At 35.3% G+C, this 13,843-nt stretch overlaps 1 protein-coding gene and 1 pseudogene across 1 annotated transcript; one reads left to right on the plus strand and one right to left on the minus strand.

Moving 5' to 3' along the window:
• Nucleotides 1-1,977: 1,977 nt before the first annotated feature.
• Nucleotides 1,978-3,214, minus strand: LOC135610224 (PRA1 family protein B4-like; annotated as a pseudogene).
• A 6,664-nt stretch (nt 3,215-9,878) lies between these two features.
• Nucleotides 9,879-12,001, plus strand: LOC103982021 (exocyst complex component EXO70B1). Its single transcript, XM_009398812.3, has one exon. The coding sequence runs from the start codon at nt 9,980-9,982 to the stop codon at nt 11,840-11,842; it is 1,863 nt and encodes a 620-aa protein (XP_009397087.2). The 5' UTR covers nt 9,879-9,979; the 3' UTR covers nt 11,843-12,001.
• The last annotated feature ends 1,842 nt before the right edge of the window (nt 12,002-13,843 follow it).

The raw sequence follows: 13,843 nt of genomic DNA on the forward strand, positions 1-13,843 counted from the left end.
GGGAAGATGGTTTCATAATAAGTTTTCTTTAAATATTCTATCAAAAAGTAATTTTCACAATAGTCATATGGATTGAAATTCAAAAACTTAATAACAACTATTGCATGAGACAATGGAATGTCAAATATATCAAAACGTCAATATGTACAGATCCTCTTTTTTAGGTATGCTATGATTGCCTCAATAGATGTTTGGACTTTGAAAAATATTACTCGGGTAAATATGAACAGTATAGAGTCTTGTTTTATGTTTGAACTTTGACATTTCTGTATGCATCGGGGGTGTCAATGTACTGGTCATAGCATTTCAGTTGACGTTGCAAATAAAATCACTCGATAAGTTTCTTCCATGTCATCTCGATCATATATGTTATTGAATCCATGAACATCTTTTAGTATTGAATTCATGACTTCGGAACCATCTGTTGTTAACATTGCATACCGTAGTATTAGAAAAAAATGAAATGGCCCACTTCTCTTTATCTATTTCTAAAATCCAATAATAACTTTCTATATATTTTTCCATCAATTTTTGTATACATTCGTTAAACTTGAACGAACTTAGTAGGTGCTCTCGCAACAGCCCAAAAAAGTTTAGCCATTTCCCTATCGTATACATCACTTGCTAAATTCTTCGAAGGATGAACATTATGTTGTGGTGATAAATATGAGTGTCATAACGAAGATGCACTTACAATTGGTAAAATAAGTGTTTTGATAATGGAGATGCATTTATGTCCAAGCATAGAGACAAAGTGTTTCAGGCAAAGCAAAATGACAAGTGCATAGACCATAGGTGACTGCAGAAAACTAGTTTATAGATGCTAGCTCAATTAGTTTCTAAGTAGCCACAAGAGTATCATTAAAAGGCATATATCATGAGCACACTCAATGGAACAAACATATAACAAAAGATGAAACTGCCCTACCGAATCGTACCGCCCGATACGGGCGGTACGTACCGGTCCGACAGGCCAACGGTACGTGGACCGCCTTGTACCGGTCCGCACTGTAGCAGTGCTACAGTGCTCGATACACCGTACCGTACCGATACCGAGCCCAGGTCAAAATACTAGTACGGTACGATATTACGAACCTTGGATGAAACCAGCATGAAACACCACCTTCTAGGATCTCCTTATCAGACATGTAGAGTTTGTGTTTGAATACAACATTATAACAAGAATGAGGCTATCATTCGACTGAACGCCACTGGGTGTTCTCCTAGAATTTTTCTGTTTAATCAACGATAGGAAGCAGATAAAAGAAATATGAAATAATCAGTACAAAATTGTTTAATATATTCACAAGTTATAGGCCATGATACGTCATGGTAAATGAGTCAGCTTTTGCTCTGAAGTTGGCAAAAGAACAAAATTGTAATTCTAATTTCTAAGCATAATCTATATTTACAATTTCATTAATGGTCTACAAATTTACATGTACAAATGAACACTCTGTCCCTGTAAAAATGAACACCATCGATTTAAAGAAAAACAAATTACTGAAATTCCTTAGTTCAGACTTCAGAAGCAACATATTCTTGGACAGTAGATCTGATATTCCAACTCTTCATTTCAATAATAACATCCGGAGATAACTGAAACTTAACTGCACCAAAAATGAACTCCAGAATGGAGAATCTGCTAAAAGGGTAGACCCAATAGAGTTGGGAAAGAATCAATATATGCAGTCTTACCTCTTAATAAACTTAAGAAATGTTGTTTCTATGACTCGAATGCTGGTCTCCTAAGTCGCCAAACAGCAACCTTATGATTGTACAAAGAAGAATATTCTAAAAACTGGGGTTAATCACTTTTATATCTGAGTACTCTTGTGCTACCAATTAGTATGCTCGGAATCCACACAAAAAAATTGTGATAATTTGAGCAGGACATTGGCGAAGGAAAAAAGCTAAAGCTGCGGCACGGATTTGGGTATGTAGCATATAATACATCATTTGATTCTTCCATAGAGGTTGGGTATAACAGACTGCATGCATTCAAACCAAAAGAGTAACCGTAATTTCTAGTCTGATGTCTGTGTATGGAATTTTAGGAGTCCTTTTCCTAACAACAATAGCAAGAAAGAAGAAGATAATAAAAACCTCGGCTGACAAGAAACCCTAGAACAAATAGATGGAATTTTAGTAGTACTTTTCCTAACAACAATAGCAAGGAAGAAGAAGACAATAAAAACCTCAGCTGTTGTAGATTGGTAGATCAGACACGAGCAGCCGCCAAGGCGACAGGTCCGGTGGAGGCCGCTCCACTAAGAAAGGATAGAAGCCCGCTGGCGGCGCCCGCCTCCTGTTCATCCAGGAAAAGATCCTCCGAAACACGGAAAGCCCCATGGGCTCCGATGATAGCGGCACCGGCGACCAGGGCTGAGATCAGAAGCGATCCGACGGAAGTGAGGAAAACTACGAAGATGGTGGCGAGGACGAGGAATCCAAGAGTCTCGCGATCAGAAAAGGTCCGGCCCAAGATAACAAGCGGCGGATCGGAGGGGCGGAAAAGGTAGAGGAGGCACCAGCCGGCTAGAAGGGCGAGGAGGACGAGGAGGGAAAAGGGTTCGTAATGAGGGAGATGGCGAGGACGGCGGCGACGACGGCCACGTAGTTGACGCGGAAGTAGGCGAGGTTATTCCGGAGGCGGGAGGCGGCGTCGCGGAGTGACTCAGGGCGGGAGAAGGCAGAGCGGTCAGCGAGCTCCGACCATGGGCGGCAGTTGTTGAGGGAGCGGCGGGCGGAGTCTGTAAGGCGGGAGAGGAAGAGGCGGAAGGCCGGGGTGGCGACCAGGGCTGCCGAGGCGGGGGCAGCAGGGGCGACGGAGGAAGGCGAATTGGAGATGGGGAGGGGAGTCGGGGCGGGTGCGGCGGACAACATTGTGGTAACGGGCTTTCTGATGGAAGTTCGAGAGATCGAGATATCGAGACAGACAGAGAGAGTGAGATAAAACGCTCAATCACGGGGCTAAAGATGGGAATGGAGACAGTGGAGATGGTTGGCTTCGGTACGCTGCTCCGAGGAGCATCCTGGAGGAATGTTACCGTGATGTTGTCGCGACGAGTAAAGGCGGTGATCAGCAGCTGGGCCTTAACGCAGCACAGTGCTCTCGAGAGAACATCGATTTGATAGGCGTCGGTGGCTCGGTGCATATTGCATTCGCGTTTACATATCATCAATATATTGTTTATTCATGGGTGTTGACTCGATGACTATTTACTGATCGGACGATTTTATGTAATCTTCAGGAGATCAATTAGAGAGTGAGAAAAGCAACAACACTTCCCATTCTGCCTTGTTTTGCCCACGGCTTCTCGTTTTATCCATCCTTTGCTTCTCGATAGCTGATCCAAGGTCTTGCCAGTGGTACCGAGGAGGTGCATAAAGCCACAGTGAGTTTCGTCAAAAGTAATTAGACAGTTTGATAGGACAAAGTAAATATAGATATAGATTCTCCATCTCACTTTATATGACTTCATAGTTTGGTTATAATAGGATACTTGGAATGTAACTTATTATCGAACTATCGATTAAACTAGGAAGTAGAACTGTAGATTCTTTTTATCTCTTATGAAAAATCATTGTTATCAATGAAATAGGGAGAAATTAAATAGGAGAGGAAAAAGATCTCAAAGGTGATTTGTAATAACTATATTTAGATCCATGAGGTCTTATCATTTTATCTGTGAGAGAGAATCATCTGAAAATAAGACTCTCTCAATTAAGATTACCTCTCAAGATTTCTTAAGATTTTCTTTCTATCTATCGTAATTTTAATCAGGATCTAATCAAATTTTTAATATATTATATATTAAATTGATTTAATCATATAATTTAACATTTTTCTACTTGACACATTAACTAGTAAGATATAAAACAAAGGTTTGAAATCAAAATAAAAAATTTATTTAAAAATAATCTTATCTAATTGGATTTTAAAATTTTAAAAATATTTTATGAATGATCACTAATTTTAAAAAATAGACTAATAAATCTAATAATTATAATAATACTACACTAAATCTAACTCTTAATGTTAGTTATAATAGTTAGTATGTCATTAATATCATATTTCTTTCTATCTACTATAATACTATTTATCTTTTCTAATATAATATAAAATAACTTCTGTAATTTATCTTAGTCAAGATAATCTAGTTATTATATTCAATCATAATATCATAATATTTATATACATAAATATAAATAGGATCATAAAAATAATTAACTTTCATTACATAAGTAAAAATATCAATTACAATATTCACTTAAACATGTATCATCATATCTTTAAAGATTCTTTACAAACTCAATCATATAAATATATTCCTTAAATACCTTAAGCTATAATGCTTTCGTGAATAAATCAATAATCAATATAATAAAACTCAAGTTCTTAATTGATATTAGTTATTTTTAAAAAGAAATTCCAATCAACGAGTATTTTATGTTGATATATTTAGAATCACTATAGTACTTGTTATTCTTAAAAAAATAATTATGATAATAAAAAAATATCTTAAGTGACTTGACAATTGAGTTTGACCATACGAAATTCTAAGATAAAATTTTACAATCTTAAATCTTGATTAATGGCCTCAAAGCATGTCCAAAAATTGACTTCTATTATTGATAATAAAATGTACATTATACTTCTCTTATAAATTATCCTTCTATCTAACATGAATATAAATTATAAAGTGGATTTCTAATGTTAAGGTAATTTATAAAATCATATTCTATCATTTTAAGCTAATTTGATCTTTTATATATAAGTATATAATCGTTCATCCCTCGTAGATATCTCACTATCTTATTTGTAACATTTGAATATTATATTTCTCTATAACTCTAATATCTACCTAGCATTCTAATTGTAAATTTGATATATGGTTTGATATAAACATGAGCATATAATAGATTTCTAATTACATATTAAAAAAAGTATTTTTTTTCTTTATTCTTTTCCAAGTCATCTTTAAAACATAGATCTTGATTGAATTTTTAATATTTTATTATAGATGTATCATTTATTAAATAAAGCTATATACTATATCTCTTCAAGACTTACTCAATATATCTTTTCTGATATAATCTTAATAATTCTAGAGATTTGTTTTCAAATATCTTTCTATAAACACTCTCATTCCTATCAATCATTTTAAATTTCTTAGTTACAATTTTTTCAATTTTGTGTAATAAATTAAGATCATTACTAGTAAGCAAAATATAATTCATATATGGAGCTAATATAATAAATTATCTCTTACTGACCTTCAAATATATATATTAATCAATAATATTTTTTAAATCTAAAGGAGGTAATAATATCATGAAACTTAAAATATCATTATCTATAAGTTTGTTTAAGATCATAAATAAATTTTTAAATTTGTCACCCAAAATCTTTTTTTCCTTCTATATGAACCCTTCATATTATTCATATAAGTTACTTTATCTATATCTTGATTTAGAAAAGTTATTTTTACTTCCATTTGATATAATTTAGGATCATAATGAGTTACTAATATCATAATGATTCGAGATATTTTTAAAAATTTTAAAAATATCTTGTTATACTTAATAGCTTCTTTTCTAAAAAAAATCTTTAATAATATGTTTGGTTTCATATTATTTGATATTATCCTTTGATTCATTTAGAAAAGTCATTTACAATGAACTCTTTTGTAATTATTAAGCAATTTAATGAGTATCTAAATATCATTCGAATCTATTAATTTCAACTCTTGTTTTCTTTAGTCATAAATTTGGATTCATATTGTTCGATATTATTCTTTGAGTCATATTTTACTTAAAGAGTCATTTGCAATGAACTCCTTTTTAATTATTAAGCAATTTAATGTGTTCCTAAAGATCATTTGAATTTATTCATTTCAACTTTTGTTTCCGTACTATTTTTCAAAATCATTACTTTGTTTAGTTTGTGAAAATGACAAGGGTCCTTTTGATTTCTATATACTAATTTAATTCTTTTAGATATATCATATAATCATAAAAAATAATAAGTCTTTTTTCTTTTTGAGGTCTTATCAAAATTACTAATTATGATTATTTTATAAGTTCATCGACAATGATATTAATATTTTGTAGGATAACTAATATCATTTTATTATTTATCATCATCAAATTGTTCAATGATTTAAGGAATAATAACTTCTTAAATAGAAAATAACAAAAAAACATCAACTCATATCTCTTTAATATCAATTTCAAATTTGTGTGATTTTTCACTTTCACTGATTTTACTATTTTCAAACTTGCATTAAATTCAACTATTATCATATTATGATTATCGTAATAAAATCTATAACCCTTGAATTTTTTTTAGATAACTAATAGAATAATTCAATATAGTTCTTTGATTTAATTTTTGTTTATTATAATCTATGTAGGATAACCCCAAATATATAAACATCTTAGAATAAATTTTCTACTAATCTATACATCAAATAGCGTCGATAAAATTGACTAACTGTGAACCCTATTTAAGTCACACTTAAGTATAAAGAAATAATTCATCATACTTTTAATAATATTCGTAAGAGTATGATTTCAACTTTCAATAACACCATTCTATTGTGTTATATATGGTAAGGTATACTGAGCATAAATATCTTAATTTTTTATAAATCTAATAAAAAGGTTATGATTCTAACCTAACTTATTATATCTATATAAAATTCATCATCTCTTTTAGATATAATAATTTTAATCTTTTTATCTAATTATATCTCCACTTTATTTATGTATATCTTATGAGTATCAATGGTATGAGACTTTTTTATGTATTAGATATATATATATATATATATACTTATTTATTTATATCTTGATAGGTCAGAGATGATCAAATATTTTTCTTCATAAAATAGAGAATATGAAATGATCTGTAAATATAAAAATATATAATTTCAAGTGGTTGATTAACGAAACTACATTTCATTTTAATATTTGATTGTAAAGTTATTAGAAACTCAATATTCATATTAATTCTATATAAACCATTATACATATTTCATAATCAACTTTTATTAAATAATAAATATATTAAGTTTAACATTACTAAAAGAAAGTCAATATCCTAATAATTTTAGATAAATAATTAAATTTTTAGAATTATAGTAACATATCATGTGTTCTCAAGATATATCAAATGAATCATTTCTATGTATAGGTGATTAGTACCTACTACTATTGCTTTCATTTTAAGTTAATTACTTGTAATAGAAAATCTTTCATGCTCTTTTGATTTTCAAGTTAAAATAAATCTCTATATATTATTAGTAATATGATTTGAAGTACCAAAGTCGATCCATTAAGTATTAAAAATGATTTATGTAATATTTGATTCAAAATATATAAAAGTAAAGTTTGTACTTTTTCTTTAGAACTAATCCTTTTTAATATAATTTTTCTTACCAAAGAAATAACACTTTACTATAAAATTATTTTTTTTAAGTTTGTATATCATTTTCAAACTTAATTAACTTATATAGTAGATTATGTTTCAGCTCTCTTTTATTATTGTCCACTACTGAAGTAGTAGTCAAAATATTATAAGATCCTTTATGCTTTAATCTTAATTTTTCCTAAATATACATCCTTGTTAACTCATTTAAATTTTAATTATCCTTTATTTATGTCACAATAAATTTTAAATGAGCTAAAACAAGAAAAAAGAAAGATAAAAATAACTTACATAAGAATAACTCATCATGTCCAATATTTTAAGTTTTACAATTTTGTTAGTCATAACGAAGATATAATATAAAATTTAACGAATACCATCATATTAAGCTATAATTAGTACTTTGATTAAGGTGTTAGCTAATGACTTGTTAGTAGATTTAAATCAATCTTTAAATATTTTAGTGCACTAGTTATAAATTATAATGAAATATAAATATTATTTTCAATTATAAAAAAACCTATAAGATCTTTTTTAATTATTTATCCTACATAACTTTCAGAAATTAAGTTTGTGATCATTTAAATAAATCTAAATACAGTTTGATACACCTAGTGTAAATTGTATATACTCAGGTTATTTAAAGTAATTTGATCTAGAGATTATAGAGATATTAAATGCATGAGAATGCAACAAAAAATAAATATTAATATTTTAAATTTTAAAATATAATGAACTATTGATATCATTTATATTATACCTTTGGGTAAAATATTGCTATACCAAATGTTTACTCAAAAATTTATAATTATAAAAAACTAATACTATCCTTATGAGTCAAAGTTATTACCTTTGAAAATATAACCTTAAACTATAAGTATGTCTAAAATAGTATTATCATACCTTATTACATAATTATTTAAAATAATTTTTTAGATTATTTAAATATTTTAATTATGTATACCATTATGAATATTATTTTTTAAGGTCAAAACCAATTCCTTCATATGATTTTATAAATTTATTAATCCAAGCCACTTTGACAACTATAAGATCAATATAAAATATAATATATATTAAAAATAATAAATAGTTTTTTTTATAATTTATACCCTAGAGGGCTATTATCTTAGACCACTTTCACAACTACTCGTTAGATATGACAAAAAGATATAAGTTACAAATAATATTTATTAAATATTTTTAATATTAATTATATAAAAACTATTTAATAATAACAATAGATCTAATAATTATTAAGCATAAGCTCTAACGATGATAACATTATGATAAGACCAAAATTATATATTTATGTAAAGATAAATATTATTTTATAAATTTTATATTTTTATAAAATAGCAAGATGTCGATGGTAGCATATCGACCAAAGCACAGCAACACCCTTTCTAATCAGATTAGCTAATTTTAGACTTCGTTGGAGGTTCCATTTGCATGCACGAGGAAAAGTTGCATCGCCCATAAGTTGATGAACAACATCAGGAGACAAATTTTGGATGATCGAGCGTCCAAACGAAGCATAAGTTCGTCCTTAGGCAAGAAAATATAGATTATTTAAGAACAGCAATAATAATCTAAATATTAATTTAGTAGTAATCCATAATGATATAACTATGATATCAATTATATGTATATATTTTAATATAAAAAAAAATTAGTATCAAGATTGAAATCATAAATATAGTAAAACAAGAATAGATTGTGTGTACGTTTTGAAGTCTGAATAAGATATCTCGGATGTAAAAATTGTCGTATTAATTTGATATGTAAAAATAAATAAAATTTTTTAGCCTCTTTTTCTATTTTTAATAAGATTATTGTTATAAACGTAAATAGAGATAGAGGGAACAGAACTGTGTCACATATGATCCCTAAGAGGTCCCTTAGACTTTCTTTATATTGATAATAATTTTGATCAAATTTAATCAAAATTTTAATATATATTATTCTGATTTAATTGGGCCACCTAATCTTAGACAAACTATAGCCATTCTGCCATTCCAAATTCTGTGATGGCTGCCCTTTCATCGTCGGACACTCATGTATAGAGGCGGTGCTGTTGTGCTCTCTCTCTCTCTCTCGCTCTCTCTCTCGTCTTTCGTCCTATTTACTCATGACTGCTTTCAACTTTTATCTCGTATCCACTCGCTCCGAATCGTGATGCCTGCATCCCCTCGCACTCAGGCCCACAGCATCTTTTAACCTTACGATCCAACTCGCCAGATGGGCCGGCCGGTCTAAGCAATTCTAACGCCATGTTTTACCCGAGGAGACACTAAAACCCACCCAAAACAAATCGGACCAAACCGCTTCAGCACAGCCCAAACCGGTCCAGAGCTCGTTCACCTACCATCTCCCTAGGTCAACCCATGTGCAATCACTTTACGTGTTTGTATATGAAACTAGACACCTACGCAAACCGACAGCGAGAGGTACGTCATTCGTTACCGGTTGCTTCTCTTCCGTCCCCGTCCTCCCCTCACGGACGCGCTGAGATCTTAGAGCGATCGAACTGGAAAAGGGGAGATGGGGGACTTGGAGGATGGAGAGGAGAAGCTGATCGCCGCCGTCCGCCACATCGCCAAAAGCCTCGGCCGCACCCAGACCATGGCCGATGACATCCTCCAAGTCTTCTCCTCCTTCGACAACCGCTTCTTCGCCCTGGACAAGACCTCCGATCGGCACCAACGCCGCCGCGACGCCCCGACCGCCTACCCCCGCCAGTCGCCATCTCCCTCTCCCCTTGCCTCCTTTGACCGAACCCTCCGAGCCCTCGAAGGCCAAGTAGTCCACTTTGTTGACTTCAATCGCCTCATCTGGTCCGACTCTGCCGACGCCGCCGCCTTCCTCGAGGCGATCGACGACCTCCTCGACACCGCTACTGACCTAAACAATCAGGCCTCCCCCGCCACCAAGCCACTCCTCGACCGGATGGACCACCTCCTTCGCCGCTGCGTGCTCCGCCTCGACGAGGAGTTCCGTGCTGTCATCGAGTCCACCCAACCGCCGGTCAAAGATTACGACGACGACGATGCCTACCATGGAGGAGGCGAAGAACACATACCGGTGGCCAACCCCGTTGACACCTACGAGATCATCATCGACGCCCTGCCACCAGGATCCGTCGCGAACCTGAATGACATCGCCCACCGGATGGTGGCCGCTGGCTTCGGTCGTGAGTGCGTGGAAACCTACGCTGGCTTCCGCCGCAGCTTCGTTGAGGAGTCCGTTGCCCGCCTCGGCCTCCGCCCGCCTCCCGAGGACGGATTCCTGGCCGCGGCCTGGGACGAAATCGAGGAGGAGATCCCCCGCTGGATCGAGGCCGCCCGAATGGTCTTCCTCATCTTGATCCCCAGCGAGCGCCGCCTGTGTGAGCGCGTCTTCGCCTCCCTCCCCGCCTACGCTGACCTTGCCTTCTCTGTCACATGCGTCCCAGTAGCTTCTGACTTTTTATCCTTCGGTGCTGCCGTCGCCTCCGTTGACCATGGACCGGAGCGCCTCTTCGGCCTCCTCGACATGTACGAGGCCGTCCGCGACCTCCTCCCCGAGATCGACACGGTCCTCTCCGACCAGTACTCCGCCACAGTCCTCGACGAGATGGGAGTCGTGCACAGAGCCCTGAGCGCATCCATCAGAAGGATCTTCATGGAGCTAGAGAACTTGATCCGCCGCGACCCGGTCAAATCCGCCGTCCCCGGCGGCGACGTCCATCCGATCACGCGGTACGTGATGAATTATCTCGGGGCGGCGTGCTCGAGGCCGACCCTGACGGAGGTCATGGCTGAAGACGCCGCGAGGGTCGCCGTGCCGCTTCCCGTCCGCGTCGCGTGGATCGCAGATATCCTGCTGGACAACCTGGACGCCAAGTCCAAAGTCTACCGCGACCTCTCCCTCACCTACGTCTTCTTGATGAACAACGGGCGGTACATACTGCAGAAAGCCAAGGGCAGCGACGTGGGGATCATGTTAGGGGAGGACTGGATCAGGCGGCAGAACTCGAAGTTGCGGCAGTGGGCGAGCGAGTACCAGCGGGCGTCGTGGACCAAGGTGGTAGCGGTGCTGCGGATGGACGGTTTGGGCGGGGCGGCGTCGAGGTCAGCGTCGGTCGCGATGGAGAAGGCCATAAGGGACAAGCTGGGGATGTTCAACAACTACCTGGAAGACATATGGAGGACGCAGGGGAGTTGGGTGGCGGTGGACGAGCAGATGCGGGCGGAGCTGCGGGGGGGCATTGCGGAGGCCGTCCTGCCGGCGTACCGTAACTTGGTGTCGCGGCTGCGGCAGGCAGGAGACGCCCGGTGGCTCCTGGACCGATACTCGAAGTATAGCGTGGAGGACGTGGAGGCGAGGATCAATGAGTTGTTCGAGGGTGGGAGGAGGTCCCAGTGAGCAGTAGACAGATTGTTGGTAAGAACCAACTCATACTGTGTGTATAATCTTATAAATGCACTTCTTGTGGTCGGAGATGGAATGGAGTTCATTTTTCTTTCTTGAATGCAGTATGTACATCCATTCGAATCTTGAATGTTTATATCGTAGAAAGAATCATCTTTTGATGCGATCATCAATAAATTGATATTGATAGAGAATCGATCACAAATCAATGATTGATAGAAGGAAATCATGATATACATGCCTGTTCTATCTCTGTTGGATTCATGAGGATGATTAAAGGACGATCAATTTTTCTCAACCTTATAAATATATAACATGATTCATCATCGAGCAATATAATATAATTCCCTCACATATTAGAATCTTCTTACTTTAAACACTTCTTTTCCTCATCTCTCTGTCTATTGGGAAACCAATTGGCTGTGTGCCTACCTCCACACTGTAGGCATCTTCGTTTCTATGCCTACCTCTACTTGCTTTGCATCCGCCTTGTGCTCTTACACCAACGCCTTCTTCCAGTACTTGTCAATGACACTTCAGGCACATTCGTTCCTCTGTGCCTATCCGATTGAGCTCCCTACCACACGACGCCCATCGGCAGATCGACGCAATTCCTCTGTGCCTACATGTATGCTTATTCCTTACATTGACCTTGGTGTACATTGGCATCCCCATCTTCTTCTTGTTACTCATCAAATCCACTGGTATCTCCGATCTATGATTGGCCTCTCGGTGATAGTCCACCGATATCGCTCTCTTCTGTCTTCCCATATCTGATCTCTTCCATCAGATCATATTGTCTTCTTCTACCTCCATCAAATTGAATCTTCACAGTTCCTAAATTTGTTCTCCTTTATTAGATTAAATCATCTCTTCTGCACTTTCCATATCTGATCTCTTCATCAGATCTATATCATTTTTAGATTCTAGATTCCTCTTTCTCAACTCAAGACTATAGCTTTGACATTGCGATGATTGTTTTATCATGAAATAACAGTTCTTCTCAACTACAAGGCTCACATCTAATAATATAACAACTCTAATCTTTTTCAAATTCTCTATAGGTAATAATTATGCATCTCAACAAACAAAACTCGCAAGCCTCCTATTCAGATATGATCTATTGGGTTATATCGATGGCTTTTAGTGTTTTACCCAAAAATATTCAAATAATAGGAGAATCAATATTAAAAATAAATCTTGATTATAACTATTTTATAAGCTATCCAAGCCTCATACAAGTTCCATAGCTTTATTAATTTCTTCATGTAACCCTATAGTAAAAGCATAGTTTTAAGTCACAAATCACATTCATCAATACCTTTCGCATTTGAATACTAAGTTTTCTATTCACATTGATGAAAATAACTCGAGAAGGTATTACTATTGCTAATTATATGTAAAATCTAAATTTTATTATAGATTACTTGACTTAGATAGATCATTTTTTTAATGATGAAGTCATCATTCACAATCTTAACGGCTAAGAGATGTAACTTATCTATATGAGGTTTCGATTTAGGTTCAAGAATCTGTCGACTCGATATTATCTCTCAGATGAAAAGTTTAGCGTAAGATAGAATTATCGTAGGAAGATCAAGTGTAAAATTGAATAAAAACAACCGCTTATAAAACTAAAGTGCAAACTATAAACCGAAAACAATAGAATTGAAAATGTGCAAAGAGACTAATTGGCGTATAGGGTAGTATGGGGCAAAATACATTATAGTAAGCCCCATTTTTATTTGTTGTTAGTGTTTTTACTTTCTATTCTTATCGTATAGAACTCAGAAATGATTCTGGCAATATCAAATAAGAAAAAAATGACCCAAAATTGTACCGTTCTCATATGTCATAAGCTAATTTTGGACTAACTGCTTAGTGGTGTAAAACATCAACCGTCTTAACATCTTAAATATCTTAGGTGACACCCAAGTGAATGGGACATTGGGTCGATGTTTGAGAAGTGATGCAATGTCTTTAGTGTACTTGGTT

Source organism: Musa acuminata, chromosome BXJ2-4 (assembly GCF_036884655.1).
Source record: "Musa acuminata AAA Group cultivar baxijiao chromosome BXJ2-4, Cavendish_Baxijiao_AAA, whole genome shotgun sequence".
Classification (NCBI taxonomy): Eukaryota; Viridiplantae; Streptophyta; class Magnoliopsida; order Zingiberales; family Musaceae; genus Musa; species Musa acuminata.

Bases quoted from the DNA above. Each gene is read 5' to 3' on its own strand.
- LOC103982021 (XM_009398812.3), top strand. From the start codon at position 9,980: ATGGGGGACTTGGAGGATGGAGAGGAGAAGCTGATCGCCGCCGTCCGC.